Source organism: Pristiophorus japonicus, chromosome 4 (assembly GCF_044704955.1).
Source record: "Pristiophorus japonicus isolate sPriJap1 chromosome 4, sPriJap1.hap1, whole genome shotgun sequence".
Lineage (NCBI taxonomy): Eukaryota > Metazoa > Chordata > Chondrichthyes > Pristiophoridae > Pristiophorus > Pristiophorus japonicus.
This window is the reverse complement of record NC_091980.1, coordinates 54,960,191-54,985,052: the sequence shown is the minus strand read 5'-3', so window position 1 is coordinate 54,985,052 and position 24,862 is coordinate 54,960,191. Positions and strand designations below refer to the sequence as shown.

General features: G+C 44.5%; 1 protein-coding gene across 3 annotated transcripts in view; it reads left to right on the top strand.

Annotated features, from left to right (window-relative positions):
* Positions 1-1,512: 1,512 nt before the first annotated feature.
* Positions 1,513-24,862, top strand: part of LOC139262053 (S-phase kinase-associated protein 1) — a 33,079-nt gene continuing 9,729 nt past the window's right edge. The window contains exons 1-3 of one of the 3 annotated variants that reach the window (XM_070877212.1): positions 1,513-1,693; positions 21,841-21,937; positions 22,781-22,854. In XM_070877212.1, the coding sequence (XP_070733313.1) occupies positions 21,841-21,937; positions 22,781-22,854 (171 nt within the window). In that variant the 5' untranslated portion in view covers positions 1,513-1,693. Of the gene's footprint in view, positions 1,694-12,050; positions 12,160-12,326; positions 12,428-21,840; positions 21,938-22,780; positions 22,855-24,862 lie in introns of those variants that run through there. The other 2 variants (XM_070877211.1, XM_070877213.1) reach the window with 2 other exon arrangements.

Here is a 24,862-nt window from a genome sequence, read left to right as displayed (position 1 = left end):
GGCGTCCATTGATTTGCCCCAAAAGTCATTCTGCCTCACAGAACCCTCTTCTGGTCCATCTGCCTCATATATAAGTCTGGTTATAGGTTTTCTGCACATTCGAGCTAAATGGCCACTGAGATTGCAGTTTCTGCAGACAAACTGTTGGAATCTGCAAAATCTGGCTGAGTGTTTTCCCCCACACCTCCAGCATGAGTTAAAGTTTCCATTGTTGGGGACAAAGGGACTATGGCCAGGAATTCCGCGCTGACTGTCCCTTTGACTGCTCTTAAGTACCCTATTAGTGGGTGTCAATGGCCCCATCCCGGGCCGCATTGTCCACTGTGATGCCGTGAACATCCATTCAGCCTGCCATTGTCTCTGTTGAGATCCTGTTCTGGGGTCTATTGCTGCCTGGTAAATGTCAGACTGCCCCTGCCTGCCTGCGGGGCTCGGAGTAGCATTGATGATGTTGACTCCCTGATCCATCGCCGCGTTAGAGGCAGAATTGCGCGCGTAAATCATTTTCGTCTCTTCCTCCCCCGCCATGAAAGTTTGAGCTAACAACGCTGCCGCTTCCAAGGTCAAGTCCTTGGTCTCAATTAACTTGCGAAAAATTTCCGCATGACCGATAACCTCGATAAAGAAGTCCCTTAGCATCTCCCCCCTGCAGGCATCTGTGAACTTAGAGGCTAGCCAAACGCCGGAGGTCCGCTACAAAGTCTGGTATGCTCTGTCTTTCATGACGTCGGTGGGTGTTGAATCTGTGTCGAGCCATGTGTATGCTGCTCGCCGGTTTGAGGTGCTCCCCGATTAATTTGCTAGGCTCTTCAAAGGTTTTGTCCGCCGGCTTTTCGGATGCCAGTAAGTCCTTCATGAGCGCATAAATCTTTGGCCCGCAGCTAGTCAGGAGATGAGCTCGTCGCTTGTCGGCCGCTGCATCCCCCAGCCAATCTTTAGTAATGAAGCTTTGCTGAAGCCTCTCGACAAAATCGTCCCTGTCTTCCCCAACACAGTACCGTTCCTCTGTGCTACCGGTGGCCATTCTCGTGTGTCATGAATTCCCGTTTCTCGTCGCCAATGTAAAGTCCTTACTCTACAGCATGAAACCACACGAGGCACATTCCAGGGACAAGGCCACTCTGTGACCGTAACTCTTTATTACAGGACTCCAGAAGTGATGACCCTGCGTGGGACCTCCCTTTATATACCTGTATGATCAGGTAAGGAGTGTCTCCCACAAGTTCACCCCGTTATCAAGGTGTGCATCTAAGTTGAGTGTATACAGTAATACAGTGGTGTAGTTACAAACATGACAGAGGTATTAGAAGGATTCATCAAAAGTTTAATCAAAGAGGATTTTACATTGAGGCCGAAATTCACTGTCCCCAAAGGGATGGTTACTGCGGAGTTTGGGCGGGTGACCAATAAAATCGATCAGCTGCCGCGGTCGGATGATTTTCCCTCCCCGAGCCATATTCCGCTTGGAGGGATTTGAATGGTGTGCACTTCCGCCGGAAACGGCACGGTGAAGCCGCTGTAAAGGAGACATTCCAGCGGAGAGCTCTGCAGCCTGCAGGCCGCTGGAAAGCGGCAAGGACCGGGATTTTCAGCTGCAAAAAGTTAAGCCTTTCCCAACAGTGCCCCCGCGAGGTATTCGAGTTGGTGCTCGAACGGAACACCGCTGGAGCATTGCCGCGATCGGGGCCCTTTGGTAGGGAAATAGTTTTATTAATTTTAGTATTTTTATTCAAGATTACAGCATCCACTGTATTTATCTTTTAATAGTTTTAATAATTGTTTTGGCTCCATTCAAACTGCCGAGTGCTGCTCAGAGGTTTGCACATACTTTTGTACAACTTTCAGGTCTGACCCTTTAGTGGAGTCCTGTGAGCTGCTGAGACCTGCTTGGCAGGGTTCACAATGAGGATGGGAGGAGTGTTGGGAGGGCGACACCTGGTCAGAAGCAAGGTGGCGCACAGGAGAAGGCGTCACCATCAGCACTGTGCAGACCGGCAGCGGGCAAGGGAGGCAGCAGCCATGATTCATTCATTCTGTGCCAGACCAGTGTGCCCACCGTCTTCACTGGCTCAAATCAGGATTGCGGTTGGTTGCTTGGGGACAAGGGATATCCCCTGTACACTTGGCTGCTCACTCCACTGCGGAAACCCAGGACAGCGCCAGAGTATGCATACAATGACGCTCATTGTGCTACCAGGTGAATCATCGAGCAGTGCATAGGCATCCTTAAGCAGAGGTTCCGGTGCCTGGACCACTCTGGTGGCATCTTGCAGTACTCTCCTCAATGGGTTTCCATCATCATCGTGGTCGGCTGCGTGCTGCACAACCTTCCCATCATGAGGGGACAGCAGCTGGAGGTCGAGCCAGCAGTCCCACCTGAGGAGGAGGAGGAGGCACAGGAGGAGGATCCCCGTCGTCCCAGAGCTAGGAGGCATCGACCCGTCGCCAGCACCCTCCTGGGAGGGTGCGTCCTCACATATATGGAGGTGCCTGACACCTCCCCTGCAATCTCCTTCCATTCATTATGTACTGGTGGTCTGCCAGGTCTCCTCACATCAGGAAACAGTATTCTTCTTCTGTCCTCCATACCGTCCATCAGTATCTCCAGCTCCGTATCAGTGAACCTGTTGGCTCTCCTTGCACCTCTTACACCAGCCATCCTTCTGAACTCCTTCTCCCCCTCAGGGCCTTGCTGAAAACCTGGACCTTTAAAAAGACCAGGGACCAGCTGGCTCATTAGAAACCCTTACCTGCATGCTGAATTTCTCAGTGGTGATAACGCTCCAATTAAGACAGCCACACTGCTGAAAAATCCACTTTGGAAGGATTCATTAGCGCTGGAACCCATTTGTTCTCTTTTGGAGCTGAATATGGAGTGGCCCAGCCAGGAAAAAATGTCGGCGTGAATGGCCACAAAACGGTGAGGGGAGAACCAGCTTTCTGAGCCCATTGAGTCTACAGCGCAGAAACAGCCATTCGGCCCAACTGGTCTATGCTGGCGATTATGCTGCACACAAGCCTCCCTCCACCTCTCTTCATCTAACTCCATCAGAATAACCTTCTATTCCTTTCTCCCTTATATGCTTATCTAGCTTCTGCTTAAATGCATCTGTGCTATTTGCCTCAACTACCCCCCTGTGGTAGCACATTTGACATTCTGACCACTCTGAGTAAATAAGTTTCTCCTTAATTCCCTATAGGATGTATTAGTTACGATCTTATATTTATGACCTCTAGCTTTGAACTCCACGAACATTTTCTCTACATCTATCCTATGAAACCTTTTCATAATTTCAAAGACCTCTTTCAGGTCACTCCTTGCCCTTCTCTTTTTGAGAGAACAGAACTCCAGCCTGTTCAGCCTTTCCTGATAGGTATATCCTCTCAGTTCTGGCATCATCCTTGTGAATCTTTTTTGCACCATCTTCAATGCCTCTATAACCTTTTTATAATATGGAATTGTGCACACTATTCCAAGTGTGGTCTAACCAAGCTTCGATACGTTTAAGGAGGGCTTTAAAGGAGGAGGAGAAGGTGGAGAGGCAGAGGTGCTTAGGGAAGGATTAAGGTTTTTCTTCTACCCTTCTCTTTTGAAGGCACTGCTGGGATATGGATCTATGGGCAGCAGTTACCCTCTGATATCTCACCCAAGTGACTATGCAGGTCCATGCTTTGATAATGAGTGTTTACAAGCTATTTGACTGCCAAGCCTGATCTTGTTCTTGCCTCTACACACATGTACTACCAGCAGAGGTCATTGGATGGCCAGCGGGAAAGGGAAACTTGACCAATTTATTTCCCTTGCCCAACACAGACTAATTATAGTCCAGCACTGTACCTCTGATCAATTAACTCTCACAAATTGTGGATTAAACCTGGGGCCTTCCTTTTCTGTTTGGCCAAGCTGCTCACAGAATAAGCTTGCTAAACCAATGGGGCTGCCTGCTAACGACAACTTGCACTTATATAGTGCCTTTAACATAGAAAAATGTCCCAACATACATCACGGGAATGTAAAGAAATAAAAACTGACACCAAGCCAAAGAAGGAGATAAGAGGGGTGACTAAAAGCTTTGTCAAAGAGGTAGGTTTTAAGGAGAGCCTTAAAGGAGGAAAGATGGAGAGATTTAGGGAGAGTATTTCAGAGCTTATAATCTAGATAGCTGAAGACACACCTGCTAACCTGGTTTGGTGAAAATAGCAGGGGATGTGCAAGAAGCCAGAGTTGGAGGAACGCAGAGTTCTTTAGAGGGTTGTAGGGATGGAGGATGTTACAGAAATAGGGAGGAGCAAGGCCATGGAGGGATTTGAACATGAGGTTGAGAATTTTTAATTTGAGATGTCAGTGGACCAGGAACCAATGTAGGTCAGCAAGTACAGGGAGGATGAAGGCGTGGGATGGTGTGGGTTAGGATGCGGGTTTTTGATGAGTTCAAGTTTATGGAGGGTGGAAGATGGGAAGCCGGCCAGGAAAGTATTAGAATAGTTGAGTGTGGAAGTAACATAGGCCTGGATGACGGTTTCAGCAGCAGATGGGCTGAGACAGGACGGAGATGGGCAATGTTACAGAGGTGGAGGTAGGTAATCTTTAAGATGGAGAGGATATGGGCTTGGTAGCTCAACTAAAGGTTAAATAGGACATCGATTTCCAAGTGTAGCTCATAGTTAAAATTGTTCCTTCATTGTCGGTGGGTCAATATCCTGTAATTCCTTATGTAACATAGAAACATAGAAAATAGGTGCAGGAGTAAGCCATTCTGTCCTTTGAGCCTGCATCGCCATTCAATAAGATCATGGCTGATCATTCCCTCAGTACCCTTTCCTGCTTTTTTTCCATATCCCTTGATCCCATTAGCCGTAAGGGCTATATCTAACTCCCTCTTGAATATATCCAATGAACTGGCAGCAACAACTCTCTGCGGCAGAGAATTCCACAGGTTAACAACTCGCTGACTGAAGAAGTTTCTCCTCATCTCAGTCCTAAATGGCCTACCCCTTATCCTAAGACTATGTCCCCTGGTTCTGGACTTCACCCAACATCGGGAACATTCTTCCCGCATCTAACCCAGCAGCTTGACTGAGATCAACTAACTCAGCAGAGACCAGGGGGAGAAATTCCCCAGCGCTCCGATTTGGGGCGGTAACCAGCTCGGGGCGGGACTTGCTGTGCCCAGCGCGGACGTCCCGCCCTCGCCGCAAAATTGCGGTTACCACCCTTCAGAGGAAGTGGGGCGATGCTGGGGCACGATTGGCAGCGTTGACACGGTTCAACCTCCCTTCCCGTCAGAATCTTATACGTTTCTATGAGATCCTTTCTCATCCTTCTAAACTCCAATGAATAAAGGCCCAGTTGATCCAGTCTCTCCTCATATGTCAGTCCAGCCATCCCTGGAATCAGTCTGGTGAACCTTCGCTGCACTCCCTCAATAGCAAGAACGTCCTTCCTCAGATTAGGAGACCAAAACTGAACACAATATTCCAGGTGAGGCCTCACCAAGGCCCTGTACAACTGCAGTAAGACCACCCTGCTCCTATACTCAAATCCTCTAGCAATGAAGGCCAACATGCCATTTGGCTTCTTCACCACCTGCTGTACCTGCATGCCAACTTTCAACAACTGATGTACCATGACACCCAGGTCTCGTTGCGCCTCCCCTTTTCCTAATCTGCCGCCATTCAGATAATATTCTGCCTTCGCGCTTTTTTCACCAAAGTGGATAACCTCACTTTTATCCACATTATACTGCATCTGCCATGCATTTGCCCACTCACCTAACCTGTCCAAGTCACCCTGCAGCCTCTTAGCATCCTCCTCACACCGCCACCCAGCTAAGTGTCAAACTTGGAGATATTACACTCAGTTCCTTCATCTAAATCATTGATGTATATTGTAAATAGCTGGGGTCCCAGCACTGAGCCCTGCGGCACCCCACTAGTCACTGCATGTCATTCTGAAAAGGACCCGTTTATCCAGACTCTCTGCTTCCTGTCTGCCAACCAGTTCTCTATCCACGTCAGTACATTACCCCCAATACCATGTGCTTTAATTTTGCATACTAATCCCTTGTGTGGGACCTTGTCAAAAGCCTTTTGAAAGTCCAAATACACCACATCCACTGGTTCTCCCTTGTCCACTCTACTAGTTACATCCTCAAAAAATTCTAGAAGATTTGTCAAGCATGATTTTCCTTTCATAAATCCATGATGACTTGGACCGATCCTGTCACTGCTTTCCAAATGCGCTGTTATTTCATCTTTAATAATTGATTCCAACATTTTCCCCACTACTGATGTCCGGCTAACTGGTGTATAATTACCCATTTTCTCTGTCCCTCCCTTTTTAAAAAGTGGTGTTATATTAGCTACTCTCCAGTCCATGGGAACTGATCCAGAGTCGATAGACTGTTGGAAAATGATCACCAATGCATCCACTATTTCTAGGGCGACTTCCTTAAGTACTCTGGGATGCAGACTATCAGGCCCCGGGGATTTATTGGCCTTCAATCCCATCAATTTTCCTAACATAATTTCCCACCTAATAAGGATTTCCTTCAGTTCCTCTTTCTCTCTAGACCCTCGGTCCCCTAGTATTTCCGGAAGGTTATTTGTGTCTTCCTTCGTGAAGACAGAAGCAAAGTATTTGTTCAACTGGTCTGCCATTTCTTTGTTCCCCATTATAAATTCACCTGAATCTGACTGCAAGGGTCCTATGTTTGTCTTCACTAATCTTTTTCACTTCACATATCTATAGAAGCTTTTGTAGTCAGTTTTTATGTTCCCAGCAAGCTTCCTCTCATACTCTATTTTCCCCCTCCTAACTAAAGCCTTTGTCCTCTTCTGCTGAATTCTAAATTTCTCCCAGTCCTCAGGTTTGCTGCTTTTTCTGGCCAATTTATATGCCTCTTCCTTGGATTTAACACTATCCTTAATTTCCCTTGTTAGCCACGATTGAGCCACCTTCTCCGTTATATTTTTACTCTAGACAGGGATGTACAATTGTTGAAGTTCATCCATGTGATCTTTAAATGTTTGCCATTGCCTATCCACCGTCAACCCTTTAAGCCATTGAGAGAGCTCCATCACCACAAAAACTGCAGTAATTAAATTAGAAGGCCCAGCGCCACCTTCTCAGGACAACTAAGGAGAGACAATAAATGTGGCCTCGCCAGTGCGGCCCACATTCGAAGAACATTTGAAAAAAATCATTACAACTGAACTAACTCTGAAACTATTTTAAGTGCCATTGATTTAATCATTTTATTGTCATACATTCAATTTCTGGTCTTGCCGAGTTAGCTGCTCTTGGAGCACAGTAATTAACCTTGGCATCCATGTAATAGAGAAGATAAGGCTCTGGCCCTTGCTGGCTTGTAAGTGGATATCAATTGAAGGCAGGATCAGGGTAATTGTGATGTCTCCATTATCAAATATCCTGCAGACACTCACAATCTATGCTAATGTATGCAGAATAGGCACTTGGGCATGGTCCTGGAGGGTTGCCACAGTCCATGGAATTGTACCCCAGCATGTCAGAACAGTCAAGTGAGGAGGTGAGAAAACTGGGTGGGGGACGACTGGATAAGGATTGTACCAAGTGACTTCAGCAGCATTGATATCTGGATTTATTTCATGGTATTTTAGATGGGAATATCATAGAATAATTAATTGAAAAGAATCATCTTATCATTGTCAACTGCACTTCTGCCTGTGTAGTAGAATCCCATTTAGTGCAGCTTTTGCCTGTTGAGCCTTAATTCTACATTACACTAGTAGATCTCCCGAGGCATTACTTACAGGTGATTCATTTTTTATATTTACTGGAGTTCTTCTGCAGCATAGAAATGACAGCAGTTAGTCATAAGAACATAAGAAATAGGAGCAGGAGGAGGACATACGACCCCTTGAGCCTATTCCGCCATTTAATACGACCTTGGCTGATCTGATCATGGACTCAGGTCCACTTCCCTGCCTGCTCCCCATAACCCCTTATTCCCTTATCGGTTAAGAAACTGTCTATCTCTGTCTAAATTTCTTCAATGACCCAGCTTCCACAGCTCTCTGAGGCAGAGGAATTCCACAGATTTACAACTCTCTGAGAAAAGGAGTTCCTCCTCATCTCAGTTTTAAATGGGCAGCCCCTTATTCTAAGATTATGCCCCCTAGTTCTAGTCTCCCCTATCAGTGGAAACATCCTCTCTGCATCCATCTTGTCAAGCCCCCTCATAATCTTATACATTTCGATAAGATCACCTCTCATTCTTCTGAATTCTAATGAGTAGAGGCACAACCTTCTCAACCTTTCCTCATGTCAACCCCCTCATCTCCGGAATCAACCGAGTGAACCTTCTCTGAACTGCCTCCAAAGCAAGTATATCCTTTCTTAAATATGGAAACCAAAACTGCATGCAGTATTCCAGGTGTGGCCTCACCAATACCCTATATAACTGTAGCAAGACTTCCCTGCTTTTATATTCCATCCCCTTTGCTATAAAGACCAAGATTCCATTGGCCTTCCTGATCACTTGCTGTACCTGCATTCTATCCTTTTGTATCAATCACATTATACGCCAAATGTACTGAAGTAATATTTCACAAGAATGACACAAAGTAAAAATACTCTGAGCTTATTGATACTGGACGATACATATCACACAATTAATACTAGCTAATCTTGTGTGGTGATGCTTGTAGTAAGTCAGAGAATGTGCTGTCTTATAAGGATTCAAAATGATAAGGCTTCATTGGTATGCCTTCCCCCATTACTAGTGGTTTATTGGTAGGTTTATGACCCTCCAACTTGGTTTCTGCTGCACTCACAGCACAGAGACAGTACTTGTCAAAACTACTAATGACATCCTTTGTAACTGACAGCAGTTTGCTGGCCCTCCATCCTTCTTGACCTCTCCAATGTTTTTAACACTCCTGATCATTCTTCCCAACATCTCTCCTTGACTGTCTAACCTGGTGAAATGGGTCACTTTTGGTTCCATTCAGAAATGTCTCAATGATGTCAGTACTGGGGGAGTGCTGCAGTGTCAGGGGTGACGTCTTTTGTAAGAGACATTAAACCGAGGCCCCATCTGTCTTCTCAGGTGGATGTATTTTGGCACAATTTCGAAGAAGAGTAAGGGAGTTCCCCCCGGTGTCCTGACCAATATTTATCCCTCAACCAACATCACTAGAAAATGATTATTATCAGTCAGTATCACATTGTTGTTTGTGGGAGCTTGCTGTGCACAAATTGGCTGCCGGGTTTCCTACATTACAACAATGACTACACTTCAAATGTACTTCACTGACCGTATAGCACTTTGGAAGGTCCTGAAAGATGCTATATAAATATGAGTATTTATTTTGATGTTGTCAACTTCTCTGCATGAAGGCCTGTTTCCAGCCAGACTGCCACTGACTGGATCAAATTACATTTTCCAAGCAGAATTCTGGGTGACTTGTATCTAATTACTCATCATCATAGGCAGTCCCTCGAAGCGAGGATGATTTGCTTCCACGCTAAAAGGGATGAGTTCACAAGTGTTTCAATGAAGGACCTAATATTCCAGAGCTGAACTACATCTTGGAGGGTGGAAGATGCCTGTGCTTGGATTTTTTTAACGTGTGGTGGCCGTTGCACACCAGCCACCACACAGGCTTGACAGAGCTAGGTCTTGGTCCAGTGGCAAGTATTACCCAAGACGAATTGGAGACCAGCTCTGCTGCACGGATCGAGCATGCACACATATCGCTGTGTGGACTGCCCCGTGCTGCCCCTGGGCCCTCGCTTCTTCTGGGCCCCAGACTCACGTCTTTGCTGGGCTCCGGTCACTTCCATCTACAAACTCTTGCCGCTCCTTCGCCCCTCCTGCTGTGCCTGCCTGCACTGCAATCAGCAACCTGGCTTCGCAGCTGTCGCCCTCCTACAGCAGCACGTGCTACTCCCTGCAGTGGCATGCCGCCGCACGCTGCTTCCTCCAATGGCCCCGGCCTGCTGATGGTCTTGCAGGCTGGGACCGCGTCTAATTACACCTTCCATTTCAATACATTGTCTGTACACCTGTACACTAGAGGAAACAATATTGCCCATCGATGCATCATTTTTAAAATGATGAAGCATTTTGATGGAATGAATAGAGAATGTAGCCCGGAATTTGCAGTGGGTAATAACAGTGAACGAACAGCTTGAAGCTGACTGCAGCTTCAGGATTTAGTGCATGTGCATCCAAACGTGAAAATCCTGAAGTTGCAGTCAGTCATTCACTCACCATCATAGGCGATCCCTCGAACGAGGATGACTTACTTCCACATGAGTTCACAGATGTTTCAATGAAGGACCCGATGTTTCAGTCCTGAACTCCAATTGAAGAGATGGAAGATGCCTGTGCGTGGATTTTTTTGCCCACGCTCCAAATGACGACCTGGGTCCTGATGACGTTACCTCGAAGCCGTTGCATACTTGGAGCGGCTCGCGCTGGAAGTTGCAGTAGCCTGCTCCGGCTCTTTTTAATAGACCCGACCTGCGGTGGTGTTCTCTCGCAGGTCGGGGTGGCCCACGATGTTCCAGAGCCCAGCGTTCCAACACTAGCTGCACTGTGGCCACCTCCCCCTACCCCTTAGCTGGCAATCAGTGTAATCAGCAAAATCAGTGAAAGTGATGTGATGAAAACCTGGGCTTTTCTGCAGTAATATCTCTGTTAAATACCCCATTAAATGTTAGACCTTGTTGGATTAGGTGTAAATGGGGTTTTAACAGCATATTGACTGCTAAACAAATTATATGGTTCTAAAAAAAACTAATTTTAATTTTGTGGAGTGTCAAATTTCGCCATTATAATAAAAGTTAACATTTTTAAGAAACATTAAAAAAATTATACTTTTTTAAAAGTTTGTTCTATTTATTTCAGGTATACTTTGATGAGAGCTCCAATCTTTGTTTTGCTCTGTAACATTTTTTAAAGCCAGAATAAAAGCAACTCCTTTATTTCTTGGTTCCCTGTCTGTGAGAATTCGGTATTGTAATTGGCTGCTCAGACACCTTGTTGATGTTACATCAGCTTCCCACTACACTACACTGATTTAAGTTGCTCGTTGAAAAAGGCAAACTTCTCGCCAGCGGCCAACACCTTTGCTTCGCGCTGACAGTAAATTCTGGGCTACTATTTCTTCTGGTTGGTGAGGGAACATTAGTTTAAAATCGTCACTGAGAGTGGGGGGAAAAGATTAGGAGAAATTTCTTTACACATCAGGTTGTTGGAGCATTGAAGGCTTTGCCACAGGGAGTAGCTGAGGTTGAGATCATTACATCTTTTAAGGGAAAATTGGATAAATATTTGATACAGGGCGATGGGGAGAGCAAGTAGTTTTGAATTGCTCGAGCAAAGAGCTGGTACAGACATGATGGCCTTCTGTGCTGTAAACTTCTACGGCTCTATGAACACTGGCCAAAAATGCTACATTAACCAACCAGACACTGGGGCAAAGAAAGCAAAATGGGTATTGGAACCCTGTGAATGCAAAGGCTAAGGGGAAAACGTCCTATTATTCATTGAAGCATTATAAATAGTTTACGACAATATAAACGTAAAATTGACGCGGTAAATGCCAATGGGTCTAAAACCTCGTGTTTTTTTTTAATACCCTGGTAATATTGTATCAAAATTGCAAGACTTCAGCAGCTCGAAAATCAAATTTAGCTCATTCTGGCTAATCCCTCTGCTCAGTGCTTAAGGCAATATCATCTTAAAGGCGCACTGTCCGCATGTGGCGATTTTTTGCTTTTTACAAAGCCGCCAGTCGAACTGTTGGTCGTTTCCATCGATGCTGTCTCTGCCACAGGTGCGAGTTACATCGTTGTAATTGTGCATTTTAAATAAAAACTACTTTGGCGAAGACTTTCTCCAAGAAGTGGGTGTACCTTTAATAGTTTTTTGCGGGGGGGGGGGGTGGTCTAAATTATTGGAGAGCGACGGTGGCCAAATAATATTAGGACATTTTTGTCTAAAAAAAAATGAAAGGGGGGGGGGGAGAATTGATTTAAAAAATAAAATCTGACAAGTTTGTCTGGAGTTTTTTCCTGCTGGCGATCTGATGAGACAGCTATCGCGCGGCGCCCGGGCTGCTGGCGGTTAGTGCGGACTCGGCGCTTGCAGTTGGCGGCCTCTCACCGTAAGTGTGCCGTACACGGGCGGTGACAGCAGTCCCGCCGCGCCTCCCCTCGGCTCCAGCCTCTGCTGCTGCTGCTGCTGCCGCCGCCGCCGCCGCGGCGCTCGAACGCGTGAGCCGGGGCAGCGAGGGCCGGTTGCTAGGACAGGCCTTGTTGACAGTCTCCGGGTTACACCAGGCCCGAGCAGCAAGATCAAGGCCGACCGTGGAGACAACGGGGGCAGAGTTAGGCGGCGGCGGGTTATTACCGCTTCATTCTCGGCACTGTGAGGTGGGGGTGAGACAGTGTTGTAGAGAAGGGGAGGGGGGTCTTGGGGAGGGATATAAATGACGAGACGTTCGGGTTCTCGTTGTTTTAAAGTTACCGATGTGTTTTTCCAACTTCAGGCGGCTTGTAATTTCCAACTTCAGGCGGCAAATCTCATTGCATTGATAAGTTGTGTGATTTACATTGAGTAAATCTCGTTGCATTGCTTACATGTAATTAATTCACATTCATTAAATCTCATTGCATTGGTTGGTTATGTGTAATCCATTGTGATCATAGAATCATAGAGCATCGAAGCAGGCTATTCAGCCCATCCTTTTTTGAAAGAGCGATCTAATTGGTCACATTCCCACCACTCTTCCCTTGTAGCACTGCAAATGTTTCCTTTTCAAGTTTATATCCAATTCCCTTTCATTAAGATGGAGAGTGACACAGTTAATTCAGAGACTAGGGTCCTGAACTTAAAGAAAGATAACTTTGATGGTATGAGACGTGAATTGGCTAGGATAGACTGACGAATGATACATAAAGGGTTGACGGTGGATTGGCAATGGCAGACATTTAAAGATCACATGGATGAACTTCAACAATTGTAGATCCGAGTCTGGCGCAAAAATAAAACTGGGAAGGTGGCTCAAAAGGGAAATTTAGGGATAGTGTTAAATCCAAGGAAGAGGCATATAAATTGGCCAGAAAAAGCAGCTAACCTGAGGACTGGGAGAAATTTAGAATTCAGCAGAGGAGGACAAAGGGTTTAATTAGGAGGAGGAAAATGGAGTATGCGAGTAAGCTTGCAGGGAACATAAAAACTGACTGCAAAAGCTTCTATAGATATGTGAAGAGAAAAAGATTAGTGAAGACAAATGTAGATCCCTTGCAGTCAGATTCAGGTGAATTTATAATGGGGAACAAAGAAATGGCAAACCAATTGAACAAATACTTTGGTTCTGTCTTCACTAAGGAAGACACAAATAACCACCTGGAAATACTAGGGGACCGAGGGTCTAGCGAGAAGGAGGAGCTGAAGGAAATCCTTATTAGTCAGGAAATTGTGTTAGGGAAATTGATGGGGTTGAAGGCCGATAAATCCCCAGGGCCTGATAATCTGCATCCCAGAGTACGTAAGGAAGTGGCCCTAGAAATAGTGGATGCATTGGTGGTCATTTTCCAAAATTCTATAGACTCTGGATCAGTTCCTATGGATTGGAGGGTAGCTAATGTAACCCCACTTTTTAAAAAAGGAGGGAGGGAGAGAGAAAACAGGGAATTATAGACCGGTTAGCCTGACATCAATACTGGGGAAAATGTTGGAATCAATTATTAAAGATGTAATAGCAGCGCATTTGGAAAGCAGTGACAGGATCGGTCCAAGTCAGCATGGATTTATGAAAGGGAAATCATGCTTGACAAATCTTCTAGAATGTTTTGAGGACATAACTAGTAGAGTGGACAAAGGAGACCAGTGGATATGGTGTATTTGGACTTTCAAAAGGCTTTTGACAAGGTCCCACACAAGAGATCACTGTGCAAAATTAAAGTACATGGTATTGGGGGTAATGATTGACGTGGATAGAGAACTGGTTGGCAGACAGGAAGCAAAGAGTGGGAATAAACGGGTCCTTTTCAGAATGACAGGCAGTGACTAGTGGGGTACCGCAAGGTTCAGTGCCAGCTATTTACAATATACATGAATGATTTAGATGAAGGAATTTAATGTAATATCTCCAAGTTTGCAATTGACACTCAGCTGAGTGGCATTGTGAGTAATGAGGAGGATGCTAAGAGGCTGCAGGGTAACTTGGACAGGTTAGGTGAGTGGGCAAATGCGTGGCAGATGCAGTATAATGTAGATAAATGTGAGGTTATCCACTTTGGTGGCAAAAACAAGGCGACAGAATATTATCTGAATGGTGACTGATTAGGAAAAGGGGAGGTGCAACGAGACCTGGGTGTCATGGTACATCAGTAATTGAAAGTTGGCATGCAGGTACAGCAGGCGGTGAAGAAGGCAAATGGCATGTTGACCTTCATAGCGAAAGGATTTGAGTATAGGAGCAGGAATGTCTTACTGCAGTTGTACAGGGCCTTGGTGAGGCCACACCTTGTATATTGTGTACAGTTTTGGTCTCCTAAGCAGAGGAAGGACATTCATGCTATTGAGGGAGTGCAGCAAAGGTTCACCAGACTGATTCCTGGGATGACAGGACTGACATATGAAAAGACTGGATCGACTAGGCTTATATTCACTGGAATTTAGAAAAATGAGAGGGGATCTCATAGAAACATATAACATTCTGACGGGATTGGACAGGTTAGATGCAGTAAGAATGTTCCTGATGTTGGGGAAGACCAGAACCAGGGGTCACAGTCTAAGGATAAGGGGTAAGCCATTTAGGACCAAGATGAGGAGAAAGTTCTTCACTCAGAGAATTGTGAACCTGTGGAATTCTCTACCACAAAAAGTTGTTGAGGCGAGTTTGTTAGATATATTCAAAAGGGAGTTAAATGTGGCCCTTACAGCTAAAGGGATCAAGGGGAATGGAGAGAAAGCAGGAATGGGGTTCTGAAGTTGCATGATCAGCCATGATCATATTGAATGGTGGTGCAGGCTCGAAGGGCCGAATAGCCTACTCCTGTACCTATTTTCTATGTTTCTATGAAAGTTACTGTTGAATCTGCTTCCACCACCCTTTCACATAGTACATTCCAAATCATCATAACCTGCTGTGTTTATTAAAATAATTCTCACCTCCCCTCTGATTCTTTTGCCAATTATCTTAAATCTGTGTCCTCTGGTTACTGACTCACCCACCAGTGGAAACAGTTTCTCCTTATTTATTCTCTCAAAACCCCTCAATCTTGAACACCTATTAAATCTCTCCTTAACACTCTCTGGTTTGCTATAGATCACACAACCAAATGTGCTTTCAACTCGAGACATAAAATAATGTACAATATCAATTCATGTTTACATTGTAACTACAACAATAATGCACAACAAATTTGTGATGCAGCAAGCCTTTAAAGTATCAGAGGAGTAACATTACACTGGTGGTTAACTCAGTTATAATAAATTCAACACAATGGTATTTATTAATTACCGAATAACAAACAAAGTACGTGAATGGCTTGATTATAAACCTCATCCCCAATATATGCATGTTCTGTCATTTTGTATTTCCATAGATCACATAATGGCCACAAATTTGCTAGAGCAGGATATCTCATGATGTGCCCCGTTAATTAGATTTTTTTCCCTCACCATTCAGCTCAAAAAAATTTGCACTATAAGTTGCTGGATGTGCAAACTGATAACTGGGGATGTTGGTGAACCAAGGGGACCCACTGTTTATCCCCTTAACCAATGAGATTTAAGGACAGAGAAAGAAACAGGACGACAGAACGAAATAGGGTGAAGTTGAGTCAAATTAGGTCAGAAAGGAATAAAGAGAAGGAAAGAGATTGGATAAAGGGAGGTGGGAAAAGTAAGAAAATAAATGTTAAATTTCAAACATTTCTAAGAACAATGGAGGAATGAGATTTCAGTTTCAATTGTTCCTTTTCTGGCCATTGAAGGAACATTAATCTTGTACTTTCTGTGGTGAGTTTCATTGGCAATTAATGTGCGAATGCAACAATTTTTTAAAACTCTCAAGGACGTTGACGACAAGCTGCTGTTTTCGCGAGGCTAATGATGGACCGGCACAAATCATCCAGCAATTTGTGCCTTCAGACATAGCTAAGTGGTAGCACTCTCACCTCTGACTCAAAGCTGTCAGATCAAATCCCACTCTAGAGACTGGAGCACAAAATCTAGGCTGATACTTCAGTGCAATACTGAGGGAGTTGCCGTCTTTCAGTTGGGACATCAAACCGAGGCCCTGTCTGCTCTCTCAGATGGACGTAAAAGATTCCATGGCACTATTTCAAAGAGCAGAGGGGTTCGTCTGGGTGTCCTGGCCAATATTTATTCCTTAACCAGTTTCACTATGATTCTATGAAGCACTTTTGAGTGTAGTCACTGTTGTAATGTAGGAAACGCGGCAGCCAATTTTCACTCAGCAAGCTCCCACAAACAGAAACGTGATAATGACCAGATAATCTGTTGTTTTATTATGTTGATTGAGGGATAAATATTGACCAGGACACTGGGGATAACTCGTCTGCTCTTCTTCAAAATAGTGCCGTGGGATCTTTTACGTCCACTTGAGCGAGCAGACCGGGCCTCGGTTTAACGTCTCATCTGAAAGACGGATGGAAAGAGGGGGAGGAATTCCTGAAATGTGTACATGGGAATTTTTTTGAACAGTGTGTTTCCAGCCCAACGAGGCAGGAAACAGTGCTGGATCTAGTTTTGGGGAATGAAGTGGGACAAGTGGAGCCTGTTTCAGTGGGAGAGCTTTTGTGGAACAATGATGATATCTTCAGGTTTAGAATAGTTATTGAAAAGGACACGGTACAATCAAATAATAATACTTAATTGCAGGAGGACTAACTTCAGTGAGTTAAAAAGGGATCTGGCCCAGGTGGATTGGAATCAAAAATTGGTAGGCAAAATAGCAACGAACTGGGAGTCCCGAAAGAGGAAATGGTTCAGTACAGAGTCGACACATTCCTGTGAGGGGGAAAGGCATCCAAAGCTAGAACACCCTGGATGACTAATGATAGAGGCTAAAATGAGACAGAAAATGGAGGCTTATGACAATCATAAGGTTCATAATGTATTAGAGAATCAAGCTGAATATAGAAAGTACAGAGGACATCTAAACAAGGGAATAAGAGGGGCAAAGAGTGAGTATGAGAATAGATTAGTGCTAACATAAAAGAAAAGCTAAAAATCTTTTATGAACACACAAATAGTGAACGGGTAGTGAAAGGAAGAGTGGAGCCGATTAGGGACTGAAAAGGAAATCTTCTTGTGGAGGCAGAGGTACTAAATGAGTATTTTGCATTTATCTTCACTGGAGAAGAGGATGCTGCCAATGTAGCAGTAAAGGAGGAGGCAATAGCGATATTGGATAGGATTAAAATAGATATTGAGCAGGTACAGGTTGAACCTCCCTTATCCGGCACTCTCGGGACCTGGAATGTCCCGGATAAGGGATTTTGCCAGATAAAGGGAGGTCATGCCGGGGGAGGGGAGGGAGGGAGGGCTGGGGGGGAAGGCGACCCGAGGTGGGGGAGGAGGTCGGTACCCCGGGCGGGCCCAAAGTGTCGGCGGGCCCCAAAGTCAGGGTGGAGGTTGGCCGCGTCCTGCGGATGCACCCCCGGCCACCAGAATCATGCCGGACGAGGGGTGGTGCCAGATAAGGGAATCCTGAATAAGGGAGGTACAACCTGTACTTAAGGCTGGCAACCCTCAAAGTACCGGATGGAATGCATCCTAGATTACGAAGGGATAGAAATTACGGAGGCTCTGGCCGCAATCTTCCAATCCTCCTTGGATATGGGGGTGGTGCCAGAAGACTGGAGGCTTGTAAATGTTACACCCCTATTTAAAAAGGGGTGGCTACAGGTCAGTCAGCCTGACGGTGGTGGGGAAACTTAGAGACAATTCAGGACAAAATTAATTGGCATTTAGAAAAGTATGGCTGGTAATGAAAGTGCACGGTTTTGTTAAAGGCAATAATTGACTAGCTTGATCAAGTTCTTTGAAGTAATTTAGAGGGTTAATGAGGGTAGTGCAGTTGATGTAATGAGGGTAGCGCAATAGTAAGGAAGGACATTAGCTTGGATGATGTTGAATCTGTATGGGGAGAGCTGCGGAACACCAAAGGGCAGATAACGCTAGTGGGAGTTGTGTACAGACCAGCAAACAATAGTAGTGAGGTTGGGGATGGCATCAAACAGGAAATTAGGGATGCGTGCAATAAAGGTACAGCAGTTATCATGGGTGACTTTAATCTACATATAGATTGGGCTAACCAAGCTGATAGCAACACCGTGGAGGAAAATTTCCTGGGGTGCATAAGGGATGGTTTTCTAGATCAATATGTCGAGGAACCAACTAGAGAGCAGGCCATCCTAGACTGGGTCTTGTGTAATGAGAGAGGATTAATTAGCAATCTTGTTGTGCGAGGTCCCTTGGGGAAGAGTGACCATAATATGGTAGAATTCTTCATTAAGATGGAGAGTGACACAGTTAATTCAGAGACTCGGGTCCTGAACTTAAAGAAAGGTAACTTCGATGCTATGAGATGTGAATTGGCTAGGATAGACTGGCGAATAATACTTAAAGGGTTGACGGTGGATTAATCATTGGCAGACATTTAAAGATCACATGGACGAACTTCAACAATTGTACATCCCTGTCTGGCGTAAAAATAAAAAGGGAAGGTGGCTCAACCGTGGCTAACGAGGGAAATTAGGGATAGTGTTAAATCCAAGGAAGAGGCATATAAATTGGCCAGAAAAAGCAGCAAACCTGAGGACTGGGAGAAATTTAGAATTCAGCAGAGGAGCACAAAGGGTTTAATTAGGAGGGGGGAAATAGAGTACGAGAGTAAGCTTGCAGGGAACATAAAAACTGACTGCAAAAGCTTCTATAGATATGTAAAGAGAAAACAATTAGTGAAGGCAAATGTAGATCCCTTGCAGTCAGAATCAGGTGAATTTATAATGGGGAACAAAGAAATGGCAGACCAATTGAACAAATACTTTGGTTCTGTCTTCAATGAGGAAGATACACACAACCTTCCAGAAATACTAGAGGACCGAGGATCTAGCGAGAAGGAGGAACTGAAGGAAATCCTTATTAGTCAGGAAATTATGTTAGGGAAATTGATGGGATTGAAGGCCGATAAATCCGCAGGGTCTGATGGTCTGCATCCCAGAGTACTTAATGAAGTGGCCCTAGAAATAGTGGACGCATTGGTAGTCATTTTCCAACATACTATAGATTCTGGATCAGTTCCTATGGATTGGAGGGTAGCTAATGTAACCCCACTTTTTAAAAAAGGAGGGAGGGAGAGAGAAAACAGGGAATTATAGACCGGTTAGCCTGACATCAATACTGGGGAAAATGTTGGAATCAATTATTAAAGATGTAATAGCAGCGCATTTGGAAAGCAGTGACAGGATCGGTCCAAGTCAGCATGGATTTATGAAAGGGAAATCATGCTTGACAAACCTTCTAGAATTTTTTGAGGATGTAACTAGTAGAGTGGACAAGGGAGACCAGTGTATATGGTGTATTTGGACTTTCAAAAGGCTTTTAACAAGGTCCCACACAAGGGATTAGTGTGCAAAATTAAAGCACATGGTATTGGGGGTGATATACTGACGTGGATAGAGAACTGGTTGGCAGACAGGAAGCAGAGAGTCGCGATAAACGAGTCCTTTTCAAAATGGCAGGCAGTGACTAGTGGAGTGCCGCAGGGCTCAGTGCTGGGCCCCCAGCTATTTACAATATACATTAATGATTTGGACGAAGGAATTGAAAGTAATATCTCCAAGTTTGCAGATGACACTAAGCTGGGTGGTGGTGTGAGCTGTGAGGAGGATGCTAAGAGGCTGCAGGGTGACTTGTACAGGTTAGGTGAGTGGGCAAATGCATGGCAGATGCATGTGATGTTATCCACGTTGGTGGCAAAAACAGGGAGGCAGAATATTATCTGAATGGTGACAGATTAGGAAAAGAGGAGGTGCAACGAGACCTGGGTATCATGGTACATCAGTCATTGAAAGTTGACATGCAGGTACAGCAGGCGGTGAAGAAAGCAAATGGCATGTTGGCCTTCATATTGAGAGGATTTGAGTTTAGGAGCAGGGAGGTCTTACTGCAGTTGTACAGAGTCTTGGTGAGGCCACATCTTGAATATTGTGTGCAGTTTTGGTCTCCTAATCTGAGGAAGGACATTCATGCTATTGAGGGAGTGCAGCGAAGTTTCCCGGGATGGCAGGACTGACATATGAGGAGAAACCGGATCGACTGGGCCTGTATTCACTGGAGTTTAGAAGAATGAGAGGGTATCTCATAGAAACATATAAAATTCTGATGGAATTGGACAGATTGGACAGAAGAATGTTCCCGATGTTGGGGAAGTCCAGAACGAGGGGTCACTGTCTAAGGATAAGGGGTAAGCCATTTGGGACTGAGTGAGGAGAAACTTCTTCACTCAGAATTGTGAACCTGTGGAATTCTCTACCACAGAAAGCTGTTGAGACCAGTTTGTTAGATATATTCAAAAGGGGGTTAGATGTGGCCCTTATGGCTAAAGGGATCAAGCGGTATGGAGAGAAAGCAGGAATGGGGTATGAAGTTGCATGATCAGCCATGATCATATTGAATGGTGGTGCAGGCTCGAAGGGCCGAATGGCCTACTCCTGCACCTATTTTCTATGTTATGTACTCTCGTCTCCTAATTCTTTTATCTTGTGACTTGTGTTATTTTCACCAGATCCCTTCCCCTGTTTTATTAGTTTAAGGTCCTAACCACAGCCCTATATCATTTCGGCAAGGATACTGGTCCTACTCCAGTTCAGGTGGAACAGGTCCCAGCGGGACAGCTCCTTCCTGTCCCAGTACTGGTGCCAGTGCCCCTCTTCCGGTTCCTCTCCGGTTGCTCCGAGATATCTCTTACCTTTGCACCAGGATTTTAACTTATTTTCAATAAGTATTGGAATATGCTGTGCATATTAATTGTTTCTTTAGAAATTTATAATAAACAATACCCTGGATTCCTCAATTAAGAGTGGTGGTAAAGTTCTATTTGTTAGTCTTGTACATGAGAAAGATGGATTGCACAGTGGAATGTTTGTACCCACATCACTTTTGCTAATCCTGCTTGGGAGAGGGCTAAATTTGTTTTTGCATAGAATTTTATAGCACAGAAACAGCCATTCAACCCAACTGGTGTATGCTGCTTTATGCTGCACGTGAGCTTCCTGCTATCTTACTTCATCTTGCCCTATCCTATTCCTTTCTTCTTCATATACTTATCTAGCTTCCCCCAATGCATCTATAATGACCAGATAATCTGTTTTGAGGGGTAAAGTTTGAACATGGGAAAGAACTCACTCCTCCGCTACTCTTCAAAGTGTGCCTATCTGCGTCTACCCGAGCAGGCAGACAGGGTCTTGGTTTAACCTTCGACTGTAGCAATCCCTGAGTACTGCACTGACAGCCTAGATTATGTGTTCAAGTCTCTGGAGTGGGACTTGAACCGGCAATCTTAAGACTTAGAAGTGCTACCATTAAAATCAACTGAGATGTCAGGAATTTCCCCCCCCCCCCCCCCCCCGTAAAGAATCACACAATTCAAAGACAAAGTTCATCATTCTGTTCTGTGTCTCCATTTCCTCCCCACACCACCAAAAAAGCCCCGTGACTAAGTTGTTTGAGTGAAGGACAATTGTTGAAACCAAAAACTGCTGTGAAGTTTCGAATCCCTGAAATGGTTCTGTCTGATTTTCAGATGCCTTCGATTAAACTCCAGAGCTCTGATGGAGAAATATTTGAAGTTGATGTGGAGATAGCAAAACAGTCTGTGACAATCAAGACTATGTTGGAAGGTCAGTTTGTGTCTTTTTGGAAATAAACTTGGAATTAATTACCCTTTTTAAAAAGGACAGCTATCAAGCTTCTTTGTAGAAAAAAAAGTGCAAGACTTTAACTAGTTTTAAATTTGTAAGTGCTGTTGTATGTCATTTAGTTTCAGTAAGGTTTGCCTGCTTATGGTGGCTGACTATTCAATGTAATACTGGCATTTTATAAATGAAGCTTCTCATTGCGATAGTCCAATGATAATCTAAAACGATTGCAGAAATGTGAATAACTCAATGGACATGTAAAATAACTTAATTCATCTTGTGTTCTAATCTTTTAAGAACAAGACTTTTTAAAATAAACCAAAATGTACTTTTCTTTCTATTCTTGCATACCATTCCTGAACTGAATGTGAGAGAGGACAGGCAAACGAGCACTATTCTCCAGGCTTGCCCTGTTGGCACACTTGAATGGCCATAATGAAGTCCTAAGAGTTGATTTAGCATTTTACTTCTGCGGTTTAGTGCTTCCCCAAGATGGATAAACACTTATGGGTTTTGGCTACTTTTGCATGTGAACTGATTGGAATTCTTCCATTGTCCTCCTCTCACTGAGTTTGTGATCTCAGATGCACTGCTGTGCAGAAGACTTGAATGGAATCAATAGTCAAACTGAAAATTGATATTTCATGGATGGTAGCAATATTTTACCCATGTTCTATATTATAAATGAGACGGAGGAGAGGAAGTACTTAAAAATGAAAGCACCCACGGCGTGCTATCTTTCTTTAATGTCCGATACTGTTATCTCTTCGGGAAACGTGAGGGATAATGATAAATAGTTAAATTTTAATGTTTTATTGTAATCAGATTTGGGGATGGATGATGAAGGTGATGATGATCCAGTTCCACTTCCAAATGTTAATGCTGCAATTCTTAAAAAGGTAAGAGGCCAGAACATATTGTAAGTGCTTCAATCAGTATTACTTCAATGAGTGAGTGGATGCTGAGAATAACCTGCAGAGAGAGAATTCTTCATAAAGATACTTTATAGAAACATAGAAATTTACAGCGTAGAAGGAGGCCATTCCGGACCATCGTGTCTGTGCCGGCCCTTGATCAGCAGCCCTAAAGATTACATATAAACCTATGAACAATGATGGAAAGGCAAAGAGCACCCAGCCCAATCAATCCGCCTCACCACAACTGCGACACCCCTTATACTAAAACATTCTACACTCCACCCCAACTGGAGCCATGTGATCTTCTGGGCGAGGCAAAAGCCAGATTAAAAGCCCAGGCCAATTTAGGGAGGAAAAATTTGGGAAAATTCCTCTCCGACCCATCCAGGCAATCGAAACTAGTCCAGGAGATCACCCTGGCCGCATTCTATTTCCTGCAGTACTTGCCATTGTATCTGCTCCGTCTAACAAAAGGTCATCCAGTCTAATCCCAATTACCAGCTCTAGGTCCATAACCCTGCAGGGTACTGCACTTTTAGTGCCCATCCAGCCATCTCTTAAAAGTGGTAAGGGTTTCTGCATCCACCGCTCTTCCAGGCAACGAGTTCCAGATCCCCACAACCTCTGCATAAAGGAGCCCCCCCACAACCCCCCTCAAATCCCCTCTAAACCTTCCACCAACCACCTTAAAACTATGCCCCCTCGTAATAGACCCCCCCCCCACCAATGGAAATAGACCCTTACTATCCACTATGTCCAGGGCCCTCAATATTTTGTACACCTCAATGAGGTCTCCTCTCAATGAGAACAAACCCAGCCTATCCAATCTGTCCTCATAACTAAGATTCTCTATTCTAGGCAGCATCCTAGTAAATCTCCTCTGCACCCTCTCTAGTGTAATCACGTCCTTCTTATAATACGGCGACCAGAACTGCACGCAATACTCCAGCTGTGGCCTAACCAAAGTATTATACAATTTAAGCATAACCTCCCTGCTCTTCTATTCCATGCCTCGGCCAATAAAGGCAAGCATTCCGTATGCCTTCTTAACCACCTTATCCACCTGGCCTGCTACTTTCAAGCACTCTAAGGTCCCTTTGTTCATCCACACTATTAAGTGGCCTACCGCTTAACGTGTATACCCTTTCCTTATTAATTCTCTGACCAGTAGATTGATATCCTCCTGCAACCCATGACTTTCCTCTTATCAACCACACAGCCAATTTTAGTGTCATCTGCAAACTTCTTAATCATACTCCCTATATTCAAATCTAAATCGTTGATATATACCACAAAAAGCAAGCGTCCCATTACTGAGCCCTGCGGAATCCCACTGAAACATCCTTCCAGTCACAAAAACATCCATCAATCATTACCCTTTGCTTCCTTCCTCCAAGCCAATTTTGGATCCAACTTGACACTTTGCCCTGTATCCCATGGGCTTTAACCTTCATGACCAGTCTACCATGTGAGACCTTATCAAAAGCTTTGCTAAAGTCCATATATACTACATCATCAACCCTCTAGGTTACCTCCTCAAAAAATTCAATCAGGTTAGTCAGACACGATCTTCCCTTAATAAATCCGTGCTGACTGTCCCTAATTAATTCTTGCCTTTCCAAATGCAGATTTATCCTGTCTTTCAGGATTTTTTCCAATAATTTTCCCACCACTGAGGTTAGGCTGACAGGCCTGTAATTACTTGGCCTGTCCCTTTCTCCCTTCTTAAACAAGGGTACTACATTAGCAGTCCTCCAATCCTCTGGCACCATGCCCAGATCCAAAGAGGACTGGAAAATGATGGTCAAGGCCTCTGCTATTTCCTCTTTTACTTCGCTCAACAGCCTGGGATGCGTTTCATCCGGGCCTGGGGACTTATCTACTTTCAAAGCTGCTAAACCCCTTAATACTTCCTCTCTCATTATATTTATTTCATCCAGCATATCACACTCCTCCTCGATAGCAGTATTTGCATTGCTCCTTTCCTTTG